Genomic DNA, 26,920 nt, shown 5'->3' with positions numbered 1-26,920 from the left:
TTTTCTTATATGTGTGGACTATGATTGCAAATATATACAAGCAATAGACCACAGTTTTGATGAGTTAAAATATGTATATGTTGTGATGTTACACTATTGTTTCAGATAAGGGTGAAGGTTTGGTACCATTAAAACGTTTAAACCCGCTGCAATTGTTTGCACCTGTCCTAAGTCAGGAATCTGATGTTCAGTAGTTGTTATTTGTTGATGTGGTTCATAAGTGTTTCTCGTTTCTCGTTTTTTAAATAGATTAGACCGTTGGTTTTCCCGTTTGAATGGTTTTACACTAGTAATTTTTGGGGCCCTTTATAGCTTGCTGTTCGGTGTGAGCCAAAGCTCCGTGTTGAAGACCGTACTTTGACCTATAATGGTTTACTTTTATAAATTTTTACTTGGATGGAGAGTTGTCAACAAAAATGAGAAAAATCCATACCGTATAGTTGGCTATAAAAGGCCCCGACATGAAAAATATGAAACAATTCAATTGAGAAAACTAACGACCTAATTCATAAGAAAACATTTTACGAAAAACATATATGACAGACATGAACCAACGACAACCCTTGAACTACAGGCTCCTGATTTGGGACAGGCACATAATGAATTTGTCGGGGTTAAACATGTTTGTGAGCGCTCAATCCTCCCCATACCTAGGACAGTGTTGTACAGCACAACATAAGAACAAACTATAAAAATCAGTTGAAAAGGGCTCAACTTATCAGATCGATACAAAGCAGAAAGAAACATCTAACAAAAACACAGACCGGACGTGGAAGGGTATTTATGTATCCCTTACAACAAAAAAGACAAAGTACAGATCTGAGAGTACTCGCAGTTACTGAAGCTAATTCAAAGCCAATAACAACAATTAAAAAATCATGTATCTAAGACTAAACTATCAATCATAAGTCCCCGTAAGCAGACTGTCATTTTTTACCAAGGTTTGCCTCTTGTCTAAATGATTTACCTATAGATGGACTTCAATTTTTCAGTTACTATCTACATACAATCTGAGGTTAATGTTTTTTTACATTAATAATTTTGTTAAATCTTCATAAGTTTCGTCATATATGTAACAGTTTTGGACGAATATAAAAAAAACGTTTAAACATATTAGGGAATACCTTACAGAGTAAAGGTCAAGATAAAGAACTGCGATACATGAAAAACAAGAATGTGTCCATAGTGCACGGATGCCCGACTCGCACTATCGTTTTATATGTTCAGTGGACCGTGAAATTGGGGTCAAAACTCGAATTTGGCATTAAGATTAGAAAGATCATATCATAGGGAACATGTGTACTAAGTTTCAAGTTGATTGGACTTCCAACTTCATCAAAAACTACCTTGACCAAAAACATTAACCTGAAGCGGGACAGACGGACGGACGGACGAACGGACGAACGGACGCACAGACCGAAAAATATAATGCCCCTAGGTTATTGTTACGTGTTGTTTTCAATTTTTTAGGCATAAAAAACTATTCCTTTGTTATATTAGTTTCCTTTAGTATACTTAACAACTCAAATAACCCCGACAAAATCAGACCATATACAGAAGTTTCACAATATCTTGTTTTTGCTAAAAATTTGTAGAAATCTATTATCATATTGTAAGCAAAACTTTAAATTTAATGCAGAGTTTACATAGAAATTTTCATTTTAGTGTTGACAATAGAGATTTCAATCACAAAAGTAAAAAATGTATAAAGATTCAAAAATATGAGAAACCATGTTACAAAACTTAAAAAAGTGTCTATGAAAAACTGTTGTTTAGGTTGGACCAAAACAGTATCTTTTTGACAACTATAACTTAGCCGTTTTTCTAAAAAAAAAATGTCACTCTGGGGAACTAAAAATTGTTTTATTCGAAAAAAAAATCATAACACCAAAGATGTTTCAGAACACTTTACTACAATTATTTTCAACAGTAGCAAGATTGGTAGTGATGTGATATACGACCCACCAACTCATGCTAGTATTTTGCAAATAAAAGATTATAATTGCACAAACACACAATTTGATTTTCCGAAAACAACAACAGAAACAGTAGCAAACATTATATACAAAATTAACATTAAAAAAGCTACTGGAGTAGATGGAATACCAGCAAAGGTAGAGAAATATTGTGTACCTATAACCGTGACACAGTTAACAACATTCAAAACTGCGTCTGTAGAAACTGGTGTATTTCCCGATAGACTTAAGCAGACTCAAGTAACACCACTGCACAAACAAAAAACAACCAACTTGACAAAGCTAAATATAGGTCTGTTAGTTATCTACCTATTTTTTTTCTAAAATTTATGAAAAGGCGTTTGAACTACAACTTGGTGATTTAAAAAAAATATATATTTCATCCTTATCTATGTGCTTTAGACATGGCTATGGGTGTCAGACCACACTGTTCAGACTGCTAGAAGATTGCAGTATTAGATAATAAGCAGTATATAGCTGTTGCGGTTCTAATGGACCTTTTAAAGGCTATTGATTGCCTACCACATGAAATTCTGTTAGATAAATTAGCAGCATATGGTGTCTCTTCTCATTCGATTTTCACTACTTCAATCTTATTTGTCAAACAGGAAACAGCAAATTAAAATCAATAGTATTCTTATCAGTTGGGCTGACATTCATAAGGCGTTCCCCAGGATTCTACGTATAAAAAAATCCATGTAAACGTATTCAAAGTGCTGGTCTTTCGTGTGAGTCAACTGTCAAACTTCTTGGCATTGACATTGATTATCAGCTTAGTTTTGATACTCATATCAGTTAAATATGCAGGAAGGCATCTCAACAAAAGAGAGGCGAAAGATATCAAAGGGACATTCAAACTCAAAACGAAAAATAAACTGACAACACCAGGACTAAAAAAGAAAAAAAATAGACAAACAGACAAACAGACAAACAACACTACACAAAACACACCATGGAAAACTAAAGACTGAGCAACACGAACCCCACCAAAAACTGGGGGTGATCGCAGGTGCCCAAGAAGGGTAAGCAGATCCTGCTCCACATGTGGCACCCGTCGTGTTGCCAATGTAAGTACAAACCCGATGATAGGTTTATTCACATTCGGGGAAAAGGGAACGGGATTGTACGACAATTGGAATATATACGTTGTCATCACGGTCAACCAACTCGTGATGGCGTACGTAAAATTTACGAAGTGGTGTTTTCAAATTCTACACTTGGAACTCTTTCTTTGATAACTTCCTTACGAGCAGCAACCCTCTATCAAGGAAATCATGATAGGAAATACAATCCCTGGAATATAGTATCAACTTGGAGATATATAGTCCGTACGCTGGCGCTTCTGGAAAGTTGCTACATAGACATGGAAAGTTCACAATTGAGAAGTTGAAATCATGCAACTATATTTTGAAACGTTTTGGAAATTATTTGAACAAGCTAACTAAGCTAACTATATTCCATTCCTTTTTTTTGGAGCAATTTCAATTTCTGCCCTTTGGCATAGCATTTCTGTATTGAGAAAAATAAAAAAAAAAATACAAAAAGTGCAAGAAAGAACACTAAGGTTGTGTATGGAGATCATTCAAGCTCGTAACAACCGTTGCTTGAAAAGGCTAAGATGCCTTCACTGCATATTAAAAGACAAAGAACAGTGGCAATTGAAACTTTTAACATAGTTAATAAATTAGCACCTGTCTGTTTACATGATCTATTAAATGTAAAAGATTGTAAATACTCTTTCAGATATAATAATATACTGGATATTCCACATGTAAAATTAACACAGTTTGGTAAAAAACATTTTAGATGTGCAGCTGCTTCTCTGTGGAACAGCCTACCTGACCATTTCAGGACTGAAAATAGTTTTTCACAATTCCAAGAGCCTTATACCATCCTGGAATGGATCAGAATGCCCTGGTTCTGTATTATGCATTAAATTTTGCATGGATGCTTTATTTTCTATTTGTGCCTTAAATTATCTTTGCTTAATTCTTATTTGTGCTTAAATTTTAGTTATGCTTCAGTTTTAGTTATGTTTCAGTTTTAGCATGATTAGATGTGTAGTTTAGTAGTGCTTTGCATTTATTTCGATATGTGTGTGCTGTATCTATGCATTAAAATATATGCTGCTTATATATATTATCTGCATGCTCTCTGTTTTAATGTTATGTATATGTCATTCATATTCGGTAAAAAGCTCTCAAGAGCTTATGTTTGTACTGATATATAAGAACCGAATAAAAAATCAGAAGACTGATATAAGTCAGTTTCAAATTGGTCATTAGATAAGAATTCGATGAAGAAACTGGAAATCAAGTCATTTCGTTGTTTTCAGGTGAAAAGATACACACGACTTTATGTTCCCAAATGAACATAAAGTCGTGTGCTTGCAACATTTAATTGTTTGTTTGTTTATTTTCTTTTGTGGGGGAGGGGGGGGGGGGGGGGGGTTTGAAAATGTGTTTTTTTAGAATTCAAAAATTGAAAATTAAGACAACTCACAGAGTTTGATGTTTATGACTTCAGAAACGTGTTAAAATTTTGACCAATTTTTAAAATCGTTCTATACAATTGAAATTTTACTCAAAAGAAATTAATGATGTGGTGCGTTTCTTTGTTGAGTATATTTCATGAGTTTATTACTGTACATTTTACTCATATCCTTCCTTAACACTGTAAAATAACATGGTTTCTCTAGGATGCATGTTCACCTATGGATTCGCGCAGGTCATAAAGTGCAGTATATTATTTTTCATATTTAATCTCTGACAACATTTTTATGCATAATTTACAAATACAGAACTAATGATATTGTAATCCAAAACACAAACTCAAAATTCGGATGGCTTGCAACTCAGAGTCTCTAATCTGAACATTTTCATTGAAAGCACCGCAAGACTACGATGGTATCAATGAGTTGCTCAGTATCGTCAGATACTCGACACTATCACTATGAGTAACAGTTTTGAAATATATATTTCAACAATAATCATTACATTGAAAAATTAATTTCTCTGTATAAATAACAGTCAGCTACGTTCTGGTGTTAAAGTGGTGAATTCGGCTTTACCATTAGTACTCGGTTAAATTGGTCGCATCTTTGTTGAAGCAGTACTTTCGTAGCAGAAATATCGTATCAACCAAGACTTATACTTACAACCAATATCAAGATACATTTTGATAGAGCTAATTGTTTAAAAATTCACAATAAATAAATGCCATCTACTCAGTTCAATTGATCCCTCACGCCCTCTCTGTTCCATTATTTTGAAATTTGCGTCGTGTTCTTCTAGTATCACGATCCATTCCAGGGGCGTAGCTACCCGGAGGCACGGCAGCACGTGCATCCACGTCGTTTTCACAAAAAAAAAAACACAAAAAAAAAAAAGAGAGAGAGAGAGAGAGAGAGTGTTAGGGACAAAGTTAACATATAGGAATTGGTCTTTCTATGTATGCATTTTAAAAACTACACAAAGAATTTAATCCTGTAAGACATGTATGTGTACGATAAATACATACAACTGGTGTAAACTTAGAGGAACTTTTTATATTACGGGCACTGTTTAGAAAATACCAGCTACATAGTTGTTGGTACCACAACCATACCGTATACTCGCTTTGAGTGTAAAAAACAACTTAATCCGGGTTAACAAAAAAACTTGAAAATTATTATTTTCCGCTTCGCCCCAAAGCACACATCTTACTAGAATGAAGACTCTTCAACTCGTATCGATCCGGGAATAATGACTGTAACCTTGTGAACTAGTTCAATATTGACTAAGTATGTAGGTCTTGACAACACGAATAGTTCATTTTCACATCACGTCAACGTATCTCGTCCTGTGTGCATGTAATATTTGCTACCGGACATTAATAACCATTCAATCAATCAATAGTTTCCGTATACTAGTAGATGAGAAGTTGGAACTGAGGTTATTATAAAAAAGTACACATTTTCCAGTACATGTTTTACGTTTTTATTTATTTTACAAAAAAAATCTTTTGTATAGATTCGATAATTCGAAGTCGTTTCTATATGGGCCGGTTATACGAATGGTTGATTGTAAAACCATTTAAATAAATTGTTAATTCTAACTCGTTTTACTGGACTATTAGGTCATTCAATTTTAAAAAGAACTGTCTGTCCGAGTAGGACACTAAACTGCTGATTCTTTTTCGAAAGATACACCAAACTTTTATTACACGTATCTTCACTGTTATCATCTAGATATTGCCATACAACTGTTCGAATGCATATGCATTTGTTGATTAGCTGGCTAATTAAAAACGCAGATCATGAAAAAGATCGTGTTCAAAGTACCATTTACTCTGAAAAAGTTCATTAATTTCTACTTCGAATATTCCTAACTACGTAAAATTCGAAATTCCCATCTCTCTCTTGTAGAGTTTACCCACAAAATTTTAAACATCTAAATACATATGTTAAGCAAAATATATGAGAATGTGTCCACCAAGTATTTGGTATCCATGATGTTTTGCTAACAGAAACTCCACATACAGTATTGTGTTTATGTTTATTGTTTGTTTTTTTTAAATCTACTTTGCTCAATACAAATACTAGCATATGGAACAAATCTCCGTGATTTTAAAAGCTTTCACGTAAAAAAAAAACGCAAGGGACAATGTTAAGTCTTCATTCGACTCGAAGTTAAACAAATAGTTGACCAAAAAACCACAACAAAAATGTCAAGTTTTATTTCGGTTGTGATTGTTTTGAAACGCTATATATGAGGAGCTTCCGGGGGGGGCTTCGCCCCCTGGCCCCCCTACCAGGGCTTTGCCCTGGACCTACTGGGGGCCTTAAGCGGCCCCCAGACCTCTCGCCCTATAGTTTGTGATTCCACTTCATTAAGAAGGTAGCTACGCCCCTGCATTCGATCGTCCAACCTTTATTTTCGTCGCCATTTTCTCATACGCTATAAAACAAAATGACTTTATGTCTGACAAGCAGCTTGACAGTGGTGAGCTGTAAAGGAGAGCCGAAAGATACGAAAGAGATATTCAAACTCATAAGCGGAAACCAAACTAACAATGCCATGACAAAAAAAAAAAAAAAAAAAAAAATAAAATAAACAAAACACAACATAGAAAACTAAAGACTGAAAAACACAAACCCCACAAAAAAAAAACGGGGGTGATCGCAAGTGCCCCGAAGGGTAAGCAGATCCTGCTTCACATGTGACACCCTTATGCATTACTCATATTTTTAGAATATGTTGATACGTTGTATCAAGTGCTTAGGCACCACGCAAGAGGGAATTGGTACATTGTTATTAACTCTTATATCTAACCCTAAGAGGGGTCCTAAGACATCATTCGGGTGTTGACGTTTTACGAAGATTTTGTATTAACATATCTGGCGTGTGGATGCACTATATATGTACAAAATGTATTTAACCATAATGAAATAAAATACAAATAGCATACCACATCTCATTATATGTTTTATACAATGATCCTTCACTATACGTATAATTGTCATTAGCAAAGATAATGTAGTATGCTACGTACATCTTTACTAAAGGTAGAAAACATAAGTCTTACATGAATTTATGGAGCTTCGGGAAACACGTATTGTTATTTAGCATCTTTCTTACAATGGGAACAGTTTGCACTAATTCAGGCAATTAAATGTTACTGTTGAACCAGCTATACAAATAAGCAATGAATTTATTGACAACGGCCGTGTTGTAAATGATTGAAAAGACGAACATTAAATAAGTATAGTTCATTGATTTCATTTGTATCAATGATTCCTCTTATAGCCGAAGAGAGTACAGTAGAGGAAATACGAGACACAAAGCAGCCATATATACACCACAAAAATAATTCCTTTCACAAGAGTGTTGAACGTATATGATATATTTTATACATAGCATCTCGTCAGTGGAGTTTTAAAGTTTTACAATCCATACCAGAATAGTACCCATGTAACATGTAACCCCTCAGCCCCATCCACTTATTTGGCTCTGTTTTATGCAAACAATATAATGATGGTAGACTGCATATGAATTGACGTTGATGAATTGACATATTGGAAATTCTTAAAGCGCCTTTGCACGAACCACAATTCAATTTGCATGTATAACGATTGTGATTACTTGAACAATCACTGGAGTTTCTTTGCTTAAGATTAGCATATGAAATACTGTCTTCACATGACTTTTTTAGTTGTCTACCAAGAGGACATTTATGTTTCTACTTTGTCCATTTGTCTAATCAGATTATAAGTTTTCCTGCTTTCCTTATTCCCTTGAGATTGGTATATTCAAGTATATCATTCAAAGTTACAAATCGAATAAAGAGGTATGGCTATTTCCTCCTGAATTTATTTCATTCCAGGGTCATTTTCTAAATGTACTTCAATTTTTACTTAAATTTCTAGTATCACAACCTAAAGTGTGTATTATACAGTTTTAACAAATTTGCGTGTTTTCAAACATGTGTCCAAATAATAAACGCTGAAAGTTGACTCATAGCTTCAATTTTGATAATTTTGCGATCTTTATATAAAGTGAGGGTACCCAAATTGCACCTTATTGACATTTTTTTTTTCGCCTACATTTATCTAAGATCCATTTTGTGTTTATTTTGTATATGTATCCTTATTTACTATGTAGGTCCTCAAATTTGATTTTGAATCCATACTGAATCATAGAAAAATGGGTTTGAACCGACCTCCAAACTAACCAAGATTCTGTAATGAGGAGTATATACCTAAATTGCATCCATGCTTATATTCACATCCGTAAAAATCGAATAACTGATGTTTTGTTTTATTTCTCCTGATTTTTAGAACAATTTGACAACAGTCCATGCTTAATTTTTATTTTATAAGAAATAGATGATTCGGACATATATTTTAATTGCTCATTTTTTAAAAAGTTGACTTTTGTGGACGTCTTATATGACATTTCTGAAAATTTTGCTTTTTCTCTCGGGATATTTCATGCGTTGATATATAATGTGACCGTTTTGTGCATATTTAAATATAGTTAGCTATGTTGAAAGACGCATAATGGCAAATTAAAAAAATAAAAAATATTTAGTTTTTACGAAAACGTGTTAGATTTCCGGTGCTTTTTTTTTGCAAAATGGTTGCAATTATAGATTACCAAGTACTTATCAACAAAGTGAAAAAGGACGACATTCTTTACCAACACGAACATGTATATTTAATCGGAAGTGAAGATATATGTATATATATAAATCGTCTTTCATATAAAAGTTACCAACCGTGTGAGACCCTCATGAGTAGTCAAGGTCATTAAACACCCCCTAGTAGTAGTAAAAGTGAATTCACTTTAGTATATGGATGTCCTTTATTACAGCTTTTTACGAAACCGTAAAATTTCTATTGTGTTTCAAAGTTCGATAAGAACAAAATATGTTAAATTGTTGAAAAATCAATAAAACAATATTAAGAAAACTGTAATATGTTTCAACGACCTCATTATGCATGTTGACTCTGCGAGTGAAACAAATTTATTGGAAATTGACTCAAACTCTCTGCATTTCCTCCAGACCCTTAATATTTTGCAGCTTTAAAATTCTTGAAATTGTAGATGTTCTGGATTTAAAATTATGCCCAAAGCTTTTCTGTATCGTGTGCCCTTAAAATCAGGTTTCCTAGGTATTAGATTTTGTCTGAAAGAGGGACTTAGCCTTTGTAGTCTTTGTATGTTGACTGTAGTCTGTTGAAATCGAACATTTGATATGTATAATAAAACTACATTAAAAGTTTGAAACAGTAAAATATCTTTCAGTGCAAGTCTGAAAATCAATTTGCAAATGGTTTATTATTTCATCGGTGTTAATTTCCGAGAAAATTTTTTTATTTGAAATAAACATTGATTTTCATTCCATTAAACGTACAATGTATGGCTTGTTTTCCATTAATTACTTATTTGAAATATAAATTCATTAATATCTGTCAGTTTTAATATCATTACCTCTTTCTTCTTTTTTATCAATTATTCTGGATAATGTCAATTATAGTTTTTGTATTTCAAATCATGTATATTTCATAGAAATCAAGCTGCTTTTTATTGCATAATTCTGTTTCTATAATAACGACACTATTCCACATTGATTATCTGCCATATGCACACGTTTTGCATGTCTATAGGACAGGTTGGTATTGAACACGTAGTCATAATTATCGTGTTCTGAAACGGGAATAAAAAATGGATTAAATTGGTTTTGATAACATTTTGTGGAAGTAGCGAACGTTTCCACTTATTATATATTACACACGTGTTTAGAATCGTATCATACTATTGACAAATTTCTCCCGCAGAACACTCGGACTGCTGTTATTCAAAATCATATATGCTATAAACGGCACATAATGTCTGCAAAAAACTATTAACAAAAATACCGAACTCTTTGGGGTAATTCAAAAAGAGGCAACTCCAAAAAAAACTGACAAAATCGAACGTTCGACAATATAAACCAACGGAACGAATGGAAAAGACAGAGAATATAAATGCTGACCATGTCTCTGACATTGTTACCGCCTAAAGTTAACTGTTCACTCTACTTCAGTGAAGCGATGAGCAGATCGACTTTCGATAGAAAGTTTCATACATTTACATTGCCTTGCATTATGTTATTTATTTTATGTTTAGGCACAGCTTTTTACATACATTTCAGCTATGGAGGTTGTTCATGTCAGAAGTGGGAACGAAGGGGTAATAGTTCAAACTTAAAAAGTTCAATGCATTCTCTCAAGTTTCTGTCGAATAGTTAAGATCATTAAATTGGATGTCCCTCTCAGTCTGATCTCGTCATTTTTTGCCCCAAAATAATTTAAGTTCAATTCTTTAGGAGTTGAATTGTGTGTTAAAGAGGTGTGAGAGCAAGATCAGATAATCAACATTTAGAGTGTTGTTTGTATACAGTTTAAAGGAATAAGATGATCTGAAATAAGCCCGAAAAATTAGTCAAAATATACATTTGAGTATATGAAGTCAAAAGATGACAGTACAGCAATGTCAATTTAGATGACTCGTTTCGATTTGATAACGCTACCCAAGGGAATCCGATGGTATAGAAATTGGACTAATACACTGCATGGCTTAGCCTTGATATGCAAGTATCTTTATAAGACTTAGTCATTAATCGTGAATCATACATACCATTTTTTGTAAACATTCGTTTTTAACTATTAAATCTTTGGGTTGGTTATGTATAATAAACTGATGAGTTATTTATTGCTTAGATTAAAGTTTGTTCAATTTATGAACTAAAAAAAAACATCGTGGCAATATTTACCTGCGACATTCACATTTCCTAACATGTGTACCCCCGCATACTTCCTGATAGGTCGCCACAACCAATTGGATAAAATAAAACTTCATAAAATTTAATTCAGAAATCTGCTTGTCTGACAAAATTAAATATAAAAAGCACTTTTATTTGTACAACATTTAAATGTTACGAAATATTAATTAACTAGTTATAAATCATCAAGAATTTTAAGACATCAAAGAAACAATTATGTTTTATATTCTACCAGTGAAACATAAAATATTGAAGCAGTGAAGAATTTGTTTATGTGTTTATAACTAAGCGCTTATTTCCGATAGAAAAATGACATAATTCAATAAATAATAACTTGTGTTTATTTAATTTCTTTTGAAGTCTTTTTGCACATTCTTTGTCAATTTTGACATTTTCTCTTCAAGTAAATTACCCTCATTTATTATAAAAAAAAATATACCACTTTAAAAACCATTGTCGTTTTTACATCTTCTCCTTGTAAGATATGCATCAATTCACTTTAGTATAATAATATGGTATTAATAATTATAAATATCGAGATTAATTATCAGAAATAACGGCTCCCGGGACTTTACAAAAGAAATAATAGCTCTTAAGCGAAATCCAATGATGCGAACAGCAGCGCTACAAATGTGTTTGCAATCAATTAATTTATCAATAGAATACAGGATTCTAGATAGAACATTGGACAAACGACCACTTATCAATATTTACAACTTGTCTGAGTTATGAGGAGGTTTTATTTTAATTTTTTTCAGAAGCAGGATTTCTTTTGATTTTCCTTATTGTCGTGAATCATGATTAAGTCAGAGTTGGTAACGTCTGTTACATGTCCGTCTTTTAGGGAGATAAGAGAAGAAAAAGTCAAAAGGTATGTATTATAACACTTATAACAATTTGGATTTGTTGGAGGTTTTTTGTCTTGTTATTCTAATCTATTTCTATGGCATATTTTACTAGTTATCAATTATATATTTGTTTATTCGTATCACTTGGAATAGAACATGAAAGCAAGTGAATAGTTGAACTCTACTAAATAAGCGAAATTGAGATTTTTATCTTTGCTTTAAAAAAAAAAGAAAAAGTATAGAATTCTCTTAACCGTAAATCGAAGTTGTTGTCGTTAAAAATTTTTGTAGTTACTTTCATTAAAACTCCTGTTAATAGAAAATATCTTCTTTAGTTCTCTACACATGAAGAAGGTATGGTGCTTTTTCATATGGTCTCATAGAACTGTCAACTAATTTTTCATATATATTTCTGGACTGGTGTAGTGATTTTAACTATTTTACTGAATATGACCATAAAAGTATTATATTGACATATATACTAATTCTATGATATGAGTATATGTTCAAACGATAAGCAAATAAGTTACACGACATCTTGGTGGTTGTTTGTGAGATTTCGATTCTTCACTTAAAAAGATAAGAATCAGGCCTTACGTAGTCATGTCCATAAATAACAAAATAAATATTGCGAAATGATAACAAGATTTAGAAATACAAAAACAAATCAATGGTTAAAGGTCAAACTACTAAATACAGTTATAATAGGTAGAAAACCAAAACGTAAAAATAAAAAAAACCTATAAAAACCAAAAGGCAGAAAAGGACGACCCGATATTTCGACCTATATAAAATGTCAATGGTTGTTGTTGAAAAAGACGAAAAACATTGCTTTAACCAGATCACATGAGAACGTAGTGACAACTGACCTGTTGATAATAATTGGAACAGATATAACATAATAATTCAAAGTCTATATATACAACAGACGCTTGGGAAATTTACCTCTTTTTGTTATTTTCTGACTCATATTTTCCTTCATTTAATGAGTTTTTGCTCTTACCAACACAATCTTGTCGCGAAGGAACTTATATGTGCAGACATTTTTCTTTTTAGAGTGCAGAAGCGGCATATATAAACTGATATCAATCTATCAGATTGTGAAAGAAATAGCAAGAATATGTTAAAAAATATAGGGGAAAATAAGCTCAAAAACTTTAAAAAAAAAAGTATTTTAAATATTGACAACACATGCAGAAAAGAGGATGTATGCCCTTAGCAGCGGTGGTTTTACAGTAGTCCCTTGTTTTAATATGAACTCGATAAAGTATAGAAATGAGTAATAAGGTCTTTAAGTATTTTGCAGATATTACTTCATTTAGTGCTTTATCAAGTATTTCACACTAAATCAGACTAAAGGAAGTTTTATTGATTCTAATCGGGAAGTAAATGTTGTTATTTGATAAGATTGTATAGAAAAGGGTTTGCCGAGTCTGAAATAAATCTTATTTACTATCTGTGAGTCAGAAACAAATTTTCAGACAGCAAAAACGTGATGAAATATACCGAGCTGTTCAATTAAAATCAAAGCATTATCCCAACTTTTCATCTGAAACAACACGCTTATTATTCATATAACCGAGTGCATGTCTAAATATTAAATAGAAAATAAGCAAGTATCTTTTTACGATAGAAACAAAAACACAATGGACAAAAGTTAATATACTAAAACTATAAAATTTGAGATAATTTATTTACTAAGAATAACCCCCAGTCCTGTGTCCACAGCGACATGTTCTTTTGGTCTGTTGGCTAAATGTACACGGGAATCTTTCTCTATCAAATTAGATTCAATTTGCTACATCTTGTAAACTGGTGAACATTTCATTTCTTACTAAAATTGAGAATGGATATTATGATGTTTATTATCAAAGAAAGAAATGAAAGAAAAAGAAAGGAAATAGCCTTCGGAATACTTGAAGTCCAAATATCATGAAACCACTAGTCTTTAATCCACCATTTTCTACATAAGGAAATGCCTGTACCAAGTCAGGAATATGACAATTGTTTTCCATTCGTTTTATGTGAACTTGAGATTTTGCCATTCGATAAGGGACTTTTCGTGAATTTTCCTTGGAGTTCGGTATTTTTGTTGTTTTACTTTCTACCAATGCCATTAACAAGTGTCATATTCCTGACTGGGAATCGACTTGCACAGAACAGTCATTAATATTACGTGTGATCCGTTTTCTATCAATGAGTAATGATCAAATAACGGAGATGATTCGCAATGACATTTTTTTATTTCGGAAATAAAATTCCACTATCGCTATACGAAAAACGAATGACCGACATAGCTATTTCCTCTAGAAACTAAGCGAGAAATTGCATAGCCGCATTAACATGATTGAGCAAAGGGAGAATTTCTTGTTTTTTATACAAATTATTAATTCAAATCAATTGGTCAGTATTCTGTATTTCGATCGTCGGGCCGTCAAAAGCTTAATATATTCCAGGTGAAATCATGTACTTAGTAAATAAAGTACATTAAGATAAGAAGGGATACAAAAGTATCTTTACCAGGTGTTGTTTCAAATTATCTACTATGCACTGTTAATTAATTATTGCATAATACTTACGCTATAGATGTAACATGTGCATCCGGTATCTTATGAAATGTCAAAATAACACTAAATATCTAATGCCTAAATATACAATACACTGTGCTAAGGGGCGTTAATTTGGAACAACGATGCACCCGTCCCCAAATATTTTAGACATAGGGTTGTAGAATTACTTGCTGGAAATGGTGTTTTTTAAACATCATTTATAATACAGAACAGACTAATCGTTCGTTTTTAAAGTCCAGTGGCAAACATTTTATGCATATTTATGACGAGAAAAAATAATACAAAATCATTTGAATAAAAGGAAATTTGGTGTACACGTTCATGCGACAGCAACCAAATGACAAAAACAAGTCAAAGACATTTAGAGGTCAGCATACAGGTGCTTATACATTATGCAAAACTCTGTTTAGCGCCTGAAACTTTCTTACTGAAACGGTGATGGTTTTAAATGTGCACACAATGTATGGAGAATTTTATACTTTTTTGTCTTCCACTAATACGAGCAAACATTTCATCTAAAACATATCTCTTCTTCTTTGATTGCATGTATTCGATCTGGACCGAAGTGATTACTTAGGGAGCTACCATTTGATTTCTATGGGGGGCTAGGATGAAAAATTTTGTCCTGAATTTTTTTAATTGTTTTCTCTGTCCTGCCTTTTTATTCTTCACTGTATTCGGTCTTGCCTTTTTTTAATTGGTTTATCCTGACTTTTTTTTAAACATAAATTGTCAATCCGATTTTTTTTTGCCAAGTTGCTCATCCTGCCTTTTTTTTTTACTCAAAATTCCTGTCCTGCCTTTTTTCAAATTTCATCCTAGCTCCCTCTCCCCCCATGAAAATCAAATGGTAGCTCCCTTATTTCTTCATCACGCACTACCAAACATATGACTACCAAGCAATGGTCGTGCTGTTGTGCGAAAGAAATACAGCTATATCAGTTGAGCTTATTCAATTAAAAAAAACAAGCTTTAATACATAGTCATATTTACTTATAAAAATAATGAGGTGTGGTATGATTGCCAATGAGACAGCTATCCACCAGAGTTCAAATGAAGATGATATAAGCAACTGTGGGTCACCGTAAGGCATTCAACAATGAGCAACACAGACCATACAATCAGCTATACATGGCCCCAACATTACAAAATGTGCAGCATTTCAAATGAGAAAACCAAACACTTGAGTAATGACGAAACCATAACGAAAAGCAAACATGACAGACCGCAACTAACAACAACCACTGAATTACATGCTCCTGGCTTATATAGAATGTGGCACGGTTAAACACTTATGAGCGCTCTCCCCTCCAACTAACCTAGAACAGAGGTGTAACAGCAAAACTTAAAAGCAAACTGTAAAATCAGTTGGAAATGGCCTCACTCATCAGATTGTGCAAATCACTTAAAACAACAAAAAAGAAAACAAAAAGACACAAAATACCGGTTTAAGAGTACTCACAGTATACTGAAAGTTAGCTTAAAGCCAAGAACGACTATTCAATAAGACATGTTCTTCCAGACTGGAGTATATACGTTTGTTAAACTGCATCAAAATATGATTTTATTTTGGTCCAATAAGCTATTTTTCTCCTTTTAATATTTCTGACTGTTAAAAAAAGAAAGAGATGGTGTATCAATTCACGACACAACATCACTATACACACATGAAAACACCAAAAAAGCAATGGAACGTCGCTTTTATTGCTGTTCTTCAGCTTAAATTTTCGGCAAATAAAGAATCACGGCCAAGTTTCTCTGTATTTGTTTCACTTATACAGGGCCAAAATCGAAAAATTGTCAAATCCTTATGGAATTTGAATATAAATGTAACTGAGTCTACATCAAATACTTAAATAAAATGGAGAATGGAAATGGGGAATGTATCAAAGAGACAACCCGACCAAAGAGCCGAAAACAGCCGAAGGCCACCAATGGTCTTAACATTTTTACACATCTTTATAACTGCAAAATTTAAAAAAAAAACACCATACATCATTAAACTGTCGCAATGATAGTATAGCCAGTCTATTTTAAAAGGATGTGCTCCTAAGTAATACAATTTTGAACTCTTTGACATCCTGGCCAAGTCTAAGGCCCTTTTTTACATATATATTTAGAATTAATAAGGTTTTGAGTTACAAACTTAATGCTCTTTTCTCTGCTTTTTTGTCGACCTTCTCCTTTAAATGTCTATACTTCTTTATTTGGTTTAATCGATGAAGGGTCTGCAGCTCTCCAAACTTTTGTTTCTCTCCTATCACCCATTACTTAACATTGTCTAATTCATTTACCAATTTTTTGTCTATTATATTTGCGACATATTTATGTGTGGATCGTCTCTGCATGCATACTATACAAATTCCATCATTTTAACATAGTAATGTGTGGTTGGAAGATGGAACCATTAGAGTCAGTAGCTTTTAGCCATTACAAAGAAGTACTAGTTATAATTAAAACCATGTTAACCGTGTAATCATTGCGAAGACCAGAGTAACGACGTAAAATAAATAGATATTGTAATTTTGCTACTGTTTCTGTCAATATGAAGAAAACAGATATGCCAAAAAATCTTCGAAGTATTCTGTCTCTTCACATGTTACTTCGCAGCAATAAATCAGACAAGTTGAGTATAGATTAAGATGATTCTTCTCTCCAGAACTTATGCACGGTAATAGCAGAAGGTAGGCTTCATTTTATCTCTTAATACATGTAAGTTCACTAACTAATTTCAGTTTCAAAATCATCGGCGTTAAAAAAATCATACTCAACTTATCTTTGTTCTATAAACATATTATAAAAAGAAATAGTTTCAGAGTCATGCATGTTAAGAATGGTGATAGTCAAATGCTGTTGTATAGCTATGATAACAATTTAACAGTTTGCTAAATACGACTTCGACTTATTGTAAGGGATATTTTGAAAAATAAATGTATGGCGAAGCTTTTAAAAGATAAATCCAAATCTTGATTTCAACTTATTTACTGGATGTGACCCTGACCTTCAATATGAATAACGCCAGTTTGTCAACGGCTCAATTTGGTTGAAAATTTCAGAGATCCTGATACAACTTTAACACCTCTTCTATAGTTTTCGACAGGTTAATCAATTTGTCAATGGTATGGTCATATAAAAAAATCTAAGCGTAAGAGATACCTTCTGAGTGTTTTTCATCTATACATGACAAATACACATCTATAGGTTTGTTGGTTGCAAGATATTTCGTTCGGACATGAAGATGGAAAATAATGTTTTAAATGTCCTTGAATTCAAAACGAGGATAAATTTGGCATGCAACGTATCACTTTAGAGTTATATGCATTTACATAGAAAATATCATATAAGATTGAAAGATAAGATGATTAGGTCATATTAAGTTAAATTTGTTCGACATATATGCATACCTATAACGCTATGGATTTACAAATAAAATGTAATATAGAGAATAATACATGACAAATTCCGTATCATATGCCGTATCATCCCGAGATACCAATATCAGCCCGAGGGCCTTTAGGCCCGAGGGATGATATTGGTCGAGGGTGATACGGCATGTGATACGGATTTTGCCATGTTTTATACGCTTTATCGTATATTTAAACAGGAGAGTATATATGAACTGCTTTCTGGTCCTTAGCACCTTGGTTACCTTCAGATTTACATTTTGAGTAGGGTTGTGATAAAGGATAGGGGTGTGATAAAGGGTAGGTCGTGATAAAGGGTGCACATCAAAGTTGAGCGATACAGATAATACAGCAGGCTATTTATCAAATATTCAAAACTACTGTATTTACTACTAATTATATGATAAAAGGCTATATTTGTAAAATATGTAGTTTATCTTGCAAATACTAAGATTTTTGACGAAAACAACATTTGTTCTCATAAATTTTTGGTTGACGAAGAGAAGAAATCGCGTGTAAAACTTTCACTTTTTTTAAATATCATAGTTCCCTAATGGTCCGAGTACACAGTTATTTCGTAGTGCATTTCTTTTAGACAATAAATGAAAATTTAAAAAATCCCACCTGCGCTTTCTCAATAATATTTTTACAGTGTGTTGTACTACTTTTGGGACAAATTATATCAAAATTATAGAAAACTTCATCGGCTCTAACTCAAAATATGGACAATTTTATGTTAAGGGGGTCTTGAAATCTTTTGACAGCTTCCGAAGTGCTTATTTTTAACCTTTTTCAGCTGGACCAAATCACTACTTTACTTTAAAATTCATGACCCAAATTTTTTTACAGTGTAATTTCATGCCCCTACTTGCTATTTGATGCATAAAACATGGAGAAATAAATTTGGAAGGTATATAAAAAAAATTGGCAAGTAACACACTGTCCACACTAAGCACTATATTTGTGGACAAATCAAAGGACGATAACTGTGTACTCGGACCTAATGTGTTAATAGTTAGTCTGATTGTATAGTAAGATACACGTATACTATTTCTATATTCGAATATCATTGCAATTTTGAAATGATTATTGAAAGTGTTTTCTTCCTTTGAGTACAAGACTCCAGGAAGAGAGAGTATTGTAAGTGTCGCATGTACTTTTAAATGCTGTGAATGCACTGCAGACTTTCTTCGATGTGAGATAAAGAGGGAATGAAGCAGAACAATTCTATTACTTTATCTATAATTGTAATTTTATTAGGACGAGAAACAAGTTAACAAAACTGGTGAATAGATCCCAAATGTGTAAGTAATCGTTGACGTAAAGGATTAATTTTGAAAAAATATTCCATTAATCTGTATTTTGTGTTTAATCGAGCAACAAAGTATAAGTCTGAGAACAAACATAGAAAGACAGTTCAATGAAATATTCAAAATGTCCCAGCAGATACTCAAAGATGCTGTGAATGAATAGGATATGATGTCATGTCACCGTCTAAACTTAGATTAGTAGTCCAGTTCTGTCCTAGGACGAGTCTATTTACCAACAAATGATCATAGAAAATCGACATATCAGAAATCTTATCATTTTCATACAAAAATCCTCAAAAACGATATAAAAAAAATGAAGCACTTGTGAGAAATTGCGTCAATTCACCTAGTCGTCTACCACAATAGAAGTACTTCAGTAATATCAAAGCTGTTTTTATCAAAGAGCAATAATATATTTATAAATAGATCAATCTATAAGATAAATCTCTGATGTTACATAAGATGTGTTATTGTTCATCTCTATTCTACTTTAAAGTTATAGTAAAATGAATTAGTTTAATTAGTTTCTCTCATGAGGCGACAACGAGCACTAAAGTATAAGGATGCTAAACGATTGAGGTTTTTCATGTTTGATATGCATGTATTACTACTATATGCATATTTAATGACTATGTAGGAGTTTCGTATACTTTGTGAGTTGCATGGATGTTTATCGTCCAATAGTTCATCTTTCAAGAGTATTAAATGACCACTGAAGCCCCGAATCAAGTCCAGTTGTTTTTCAAAGACAATATAAGTTCTTACAAATCATTGGCATACAGACATTCGGCTTTGATCGTTTCTGGTAAAGGTAAATCCACTAAAGCGCTTCGCACGCATGAAATTTATTAAGTGGTGTTTTCATTTTTTTACAACACCGGGTCGATAACGCTGCCAGTGGACTATCAGTCCCCGAGGGTATCATCAGCTTCCTCGGTAATGCTATGATTTATAACAAAACTTTCTAAAATTGTCCGTTTATAAATTTTAAACTATTAAGAAACTAAGGTTTCAACTCCCTCAATCAAATTTGACCTTAGATGGAATTGGCTATTATTTTAGGTCTTTTTTGGTCTTATAGCTCTTCAACTGTTTCAGTTGTTATATATAGACATCATTAGCTTTTAAATATTCGGCTTTGGGCCTTCCTGATGAAGGAAAAGCCAGAAAAGCGCTCCGGTCGCTTGAAAATTATGAAGTAGTGTTATCTTATTTTTTTATGGTCAACCAGATCGAAATTAAACATGATAATATTGCGTTTTGTGTTATAATAGGCTAGTAAAACTGGTGACAAAATATACTTCCCTTCCAAATAGAACTCTTCAATGTCTTTTTGTACTTTCCTCCCAAAGGCGCTAATATATATGATTATTAGATTACTAAATGATATATATATCTTGATAAATAGTCAAAAATAAACAACAATTAAAACGCAGTTATCATATATTTTTTGTTTGTTTGCTTGTATTCAAATATAAACAAACGAAGAGAGAATAGGTTGCAGTAGTTTTTGTATGAAATAAGTTATATTTCTATATACGAACAAAATCCTACAGTAAACCAATCTTAATTTACTTTATGGCAGAAATACTCCGAATCTCAGTTTATGTACGAATTAAGACCAGAAAAGTTCAAGTACTAACAAAATGAACTTGTTTGCAGCTAATCTTACACTTTTGATATTAATTAAATCACTAAGGAAAATATAAAGTACGAACATTTTTTTAACATAGACTTTAAATGATGAAAACCTTTCTTTATACTGAACAGTGGGTGGATTTCGGGAACAAAAATTGTTTTAAATAAGTTTATCAATAGCGTTCTATAGTTAGACCGCCTCCGGGTGTGGGGTTTTCTCGCTGTGTTGAAGACTCATTGGTGGCCTAGCTTGGGCTGTTTTCTGATCTTTGGTCGGGTTGTTGTCTCTTTGACACATTCCCCGTTTCCATTCTCAATTTTATTATAGATGTATAGACGATTTTTTTTTTCTCTGTCAAGGATTTCTATACAAATCTTTGTCTCTTTGTTTATATTTTTCAAGATTTTATTAACAAAATGCAACAAATATTGACATCTATAAAAAATATCAGTGTAACAAATTTCAAATGTTTCGATAAATAATGGAAGTAAAGAAAACGAGTATTTGCACATCCATTTCAAATGACGTAGTTTTACAGATAATTTTAAGTAATTTATAATTGTGGTTCAAAATAGATTTTAATGAGTTTGGTTTCCGAATTGAACAAGCTATTGATTTGATCTACGGTGGATAGTTGTCTCATAGGTAATCATATCTCATCTTTCATTTTATCATTGACTTTACTTATTTTAAAAATCTCAATACAAGAAACGCTACTGTTTTAGACCAGCCATTTATACTACAAGTTTACAACTGTCATTTTCATGAAGTTTTCTAAGTAAAATATCTATATATAGTAGGGTTCCACTAGATTACAAACCGTAGTCGAACATTAACTTCTTAATGTACAAAGATTCATCAAATATGTATGTATAAGTTAACTCAGTATATTCGTGTATTCAATAACGGGTGAAAGCAAATGAGCAAACTGAAAAAATGTACTTAAATATCAACTAAATATCTGCAAGGATTATTAAAAATGCTTGGAAAAATTTCATTGTCATAGAAACGTCGAGCTTTAATGTCAAAATAGCAAATAATAGGAATAGCAAGAATTACATAAAATCCTATACAGTATGAAAGACCACCCAAATTCTTACGCCCGGTGAACTGAAACAATCAGCAATATGTTTATTTTGATAGCCAGGGAACGTGCAACTATGTTATCCCTCCCTTCTCTTAGTGGTCGGGGCATATGGTGTTTCCCGTGTCCGTCATTCCGTTATTATCAAATGAAACAGTTGACAACGACTGCATATATTGATCTGATATTTTGGCGCATAAGCGTAATGATGACATACTACTAGAATTAGGGTTCCGTTCTGGTTAATCGACTTCTGACTTCTGACGGAATTGCAGCTCTTAGACGTTTATTGTAATGCCTGCATGCTGATCTGGGGCTTAGTGTACTTTGATGACTCAATATACAGATCGAGTTGGCGTTTCGTTCTGAATGATCGACTTTTTGCGGAATCATAGTTTGAATTTTATTTCTACAGGAATTAACATTCTTTTAAAAAAGTACATATAAGTCGAACATTGAAATCCATCAACAGTGTTGTCATTGTATATCCCTGGTATACCCAGTCTTTCGTATGAATCACCATGAATGTAAAAAAAAATACAATTAGCTATGACCAAAATCCGAAATCATGACTTTTTAAGTCCAAAGACCGCTAATCCGTGTGGTACCGACACATCTAGTTTTGTTCTACTTATAACAACAACGGTCGTGTTGGTTGAAAAAAAAAATCCCATCCACTTTAAGCACTAATTTAAATGGTTTCAGAGTCAAAGTAGAAAAACGACGGTGCGGATGCTGATGACACGATATTTCATATTTGTGAGATAGACTGAACCACGCGACAATGTCAAAATGAGACGGAAAATGTCCAATAACACCGCTAATATAAGATATACAATTGATATTCGCTCAAATTGCAAAACCTTTCTTACAAAAAAAATGTTCCTAGTTCGATTAACGGTACCACTGGCTAAGACACATTTCTGACATATGTCAATCCTATTCAGCAAGGGAATAATAAAGATAAAGAAAAGAGAGAGAAAATCTTCCTTTTCTTATAAATCAGCAAAATTAATTAGAAACATGTACATTATTATTCATTAGATAGAACGGATGGTAATAATTGAAGAAGCGACATAAAAAACAGTGAGGAATTTCTTCAAGGCGTTCTTACAGTTTATCAAGAAACGATGTTACCATCGCTGATAGAACATCAAAAATACTTTGATTAGAAGTATATATTCATCGGAATAAAATGTGAGCAAGATAAAATTGATAACTTGATTTTCATCCTGTTTAAAGTGATGTCGCCGATTAAACAGTTCATCTTCTTTGAAATTCACATTTTTTTAGAACTTGGAAATTTCACAGATAACTTGAAAACAGTTGCAGCTGTAATTTTGTGATGTTTTGCATTCTACATTAGAACACTGCTACGCAGAAGATGAGTGAAATTTCGTAATATTATCTGTAATATCAGATGTACACTTTTTGTGCGCAGGGATACATGTGCTAGGAATTCTTTAAGTTTTCGGTATTTTAAGGAGGAACATTTTCGCTGTAAGTATTTATGTTGATAGCAGCTGCATTCAAGGGAACGTTGGTAGAAGCTGCATTCAAGGGAACGGTAATAGTTGACGCTGTAAAACGGGGTTGCAAAATTATTGAATATGTATATGTTGGTTTTCGTTTTCCTTTACTAAGTTCCTATCGGACAATTATTCTTGTTGATAGTGTGCAAAGTTGTATCTATATGTGCATGGATAAAGAATATAAGACAAACAATCGATGGTACTATGTACTTTTAAGCAGTAGGAATTTAAAAATCAACCATATGTATATTTTAGTTCTTGCAATACTTTGACTTTGCTTTGTCTTAGTTTGCTGCAGGGATTTGACAAATATGCCCTTTTGATAAAACTAAAACCCCAAATTCCGTGAGTACCTTTGTCTAAATTACTGAACAAAAAGTCCAGCGGTCAGTTTTGCAACAATATTCAGCATGATTACAATTTTTTTCGAAAATAGATATATCTTGATCAAGATTACGAATAAGAAATATATTTTGCAAGATTACCAATACGAAATATATTTTGCAAGATTACCGAAATGTAATTTTAATGCATGGCAAATAAGTGAGAGTTCAGTATGCGTAGAGATGATGAAACTGATGAAGATATTCTATTTTCATCCTGGTATCTTCACTTATTGCCAAACCTTGAAAAACAACTACTGTTTGTACATAACGAAGAAAAGATCAATGATAAAATTCATTTTTTAACATTGAAACGTCCTTGTTATTTTCAATGAACCTTGACCGGTGTCTCAAGTTGTGGTGTTGATGTCAAGAACACGTTTTACTTCCAGGATAACCAATAATTAAAACATTTTAACTAAACTTAGTGTTACAGTTTTTGATAAATGGGATATTGTTAATCATTTCATATTCTAATGAGTGTAACGCACTTACAAAATAACATAAAATCTGAGAAATTAAAATGAAATATCCCTTATTATATTCAATTTGACAAGTTTGTCTTAAAAATCCCCGTGAATAGATAAATCGTAATAAGCATTTAAGAGTCTCCACTTATTAAACATTATTTTCTACTTTGCCTTAATGATTTAGCGAGACATTTGATGTTAAATTATTGAGTTAATTTTGATGTAACATGTAGGCTAAGATGCAGCCTTCCTTTTCTTTCTCTACAAGATAAGATCTCAGTTATCAAAAGTTTAACTGTTACGTTTTTCAAGAGCAATCGTTTTGATGTCAATATTTTGTATTGTTTCCGATTCATGCACAATATTAATTCATGTTGACAGACAAATAAACAGTTACTTCATATTTGAAAAACAAGCAATATATGCTCTCAATTTTAGAATTCATTCATATACATTTTGTATTATTCAAAATTATCAGTCAATATCTGTTCTACAAAGATCACCAGTCCTTCACCTTTCATTTTATACCTTAATAACAAAAATATATTCTACATAGTTTTATATTTACACCTATGCCTAGGAACTATTTTGTTTTAAATATATACTACTTTCCACTATGTTCTTTTTTGACCGGGCCCGATTTGGTGGTGATACATCTTACAAAGTCTATCCGAATCAATTTGCAAAGAATTCCGCTCAAATCTATGCTAGGGGCCGTCTTAAACTAGCAGTGAGGTGAGATTTTTTTTCTCTTTTTTTTTGCTTATTGTTGTAGGCCTCATTGTGACTTTGAGATGAAGAACGGCAATTAAAGCACTGTCCCTTTTCTTTTTGTGTTTTTTGCTGTGCATGTACTGATTTTGTGTTATGGATAGATACCACATATCCTTTGTTTTTCTATTAAAGCATATGTTACCACATATCCTTTGTTTTTCTATTAAAGCATATGTTTGTGAGAGGGACTAATATAAATCTTTAATATTGCAACTACGCAGTTATTTTAATATATTGAAAGATATATATCTCGGTTTCTCCGTACTAAGGATTGCCCGCGCGTGCGTGTGCGTCTATATATATGATTTTTTGTTGTAGTGAAGTTTAAAGATATGGAAGATTAGGGGTTAGATACTGTACCACTTATCAATTTGGTAAATTTGAGCATAATTCACGTTTTACTTTGGAAACTAGAAAATGCAAGTACCACAAGGTCATTCCACATTGATACTGCAGTGCATTGTCCCTAGCTTTGAATTTTTTGATAACTGAACGGAAATCCTTGACCCGCGGTTTACTTTTCATACAATGTACAAATGGCATTGTCAAATTATTTATATTAAATTTGCTACAATTCAAGAAAATGGAGAGAATGGTAGTGTATTGGGAGAAGGAGTAATTAATTAAATAATGGTTCAAGATGTGAAGCAATTATCGAAACAGCTGCTAACAGCCATTACTGAAACATTGACAAATAACCAAAACGATGGGTATCAACAATTGTCTTGCTTCGATCATTTTCTAAAAGCATCTGTAACAGTTCTAGATTTGTAGAAGAAAAACAAGTTTTTATTTTCATCGAGGGATTCATTTATTGAATACATTCTTTTCAAAGAAAAGTAATTATTTCACGTAATCTTGATAATTTTCTGCGTAATATCCCCCAGAGATTTATTGCAAATAATTTCTGAGAAATAATTAGAAAATTGATTTGCATCTGAAAGCGATTTCGTAACAGATAAACACATGCTTATCCTTGGAGATAAATTTCAATACGTATTTTCAGGTACCCTAGATTTTTTGGAAAACACGATTATATATCTAATTACTAGAAAATTTGCACAAATTGAATTGATTTAAAATCCAGAGAGACCCATTTGGAAAGTATATAACCGATATGATATACATTATTACGTTAAGGTCACACACAGAGATAATATATGGCAAACCCAATGTGCTGCATCTATACACGAGAATTTAATGAAAACAATAACTCTCAGAGAATATATGGCAAAACCTGTATAGCTGCATCTACACAAGATTGTTAAATGTAAATGATATCTGTTTGTTGTCTTCAATGGTTAAGTGCAAATCTTCCAAAATAAAACTTCACATGTTTGTTTATTTTGAGAGCTTCTTAAGGTTTATAAACCCTATCTAAAATTACCTGTCAGAATTTTCATCTTAAATATGATACATGTTGATTAGAATCTTCTGCCAGTTATTTGTTCAATTCAACTGTTGCCTTTCATCAGGTATATTAATACATAATAAGGAATGTTTGGTTCTTGAATTGTCACTATACTAATTTAGCATGCGCGAATGTAATGTTAGCAATGAATCGACAAGCAAGCTCCCAGTAGATTATGTGGATGAACAGACATATGTTATTGACAATGCATAA

At 32.5% G+C, this 26,920-nt stretch overlaps 1 protein-coding gene across 2 annotated transcripts in view; it reads left to right on the top strand.

Annotated features, from left to right (window-relative positions):
* The first annotated feature begins 11,964 nt into the window (after nucleotides 1–11,964).
* Nucleotides 11,965–26,920, top strand: part of LOC127738488 (tyrosine-protein kinase SRK2-like) — a 61,989-nt gene continuing 47,033 nt past the window's right edge. The window contains exon 1 of one of the 2 annotated variants that reach the window (XM_052249771.1): nucleotides 11,965–12,153. In XM_052249771.1, coding sequence (XP_052105731.1) covers nucleotides 12,080–12,153 — 74 coding nt within the window. In that variant the 5' untranslated portion in view covers nucleotides 11,965–12,079. Of the gene's footprint in view, nucleotides 12,154–23,483; nucleotides 23,638–26,920 lie in introns of those variants that run through there. The other variant, XM_052249772.1, reaches the window with a different exon arrangement.

This window comes from Mytilus californianus, unplaced genomic scaffold (assembly GCF_021869535.1).
Source record: "Mytilus californianus isolate M0D057914Y unplaced genomic scaffold, xbMytCali1.0.p SCAF_4, whole genome shotgun sequence".
Lineage (NCBI taxonomy): Eukaryota > Metazoa > Mollusca > Bivalvia > Mytilida > Mytilidae > Mytilus > Mytilus californianus.
Note: the sequence above shows the minus strand (reverse complement) of the source record. Positions and strands in the feature narration are given on the sequence as shown.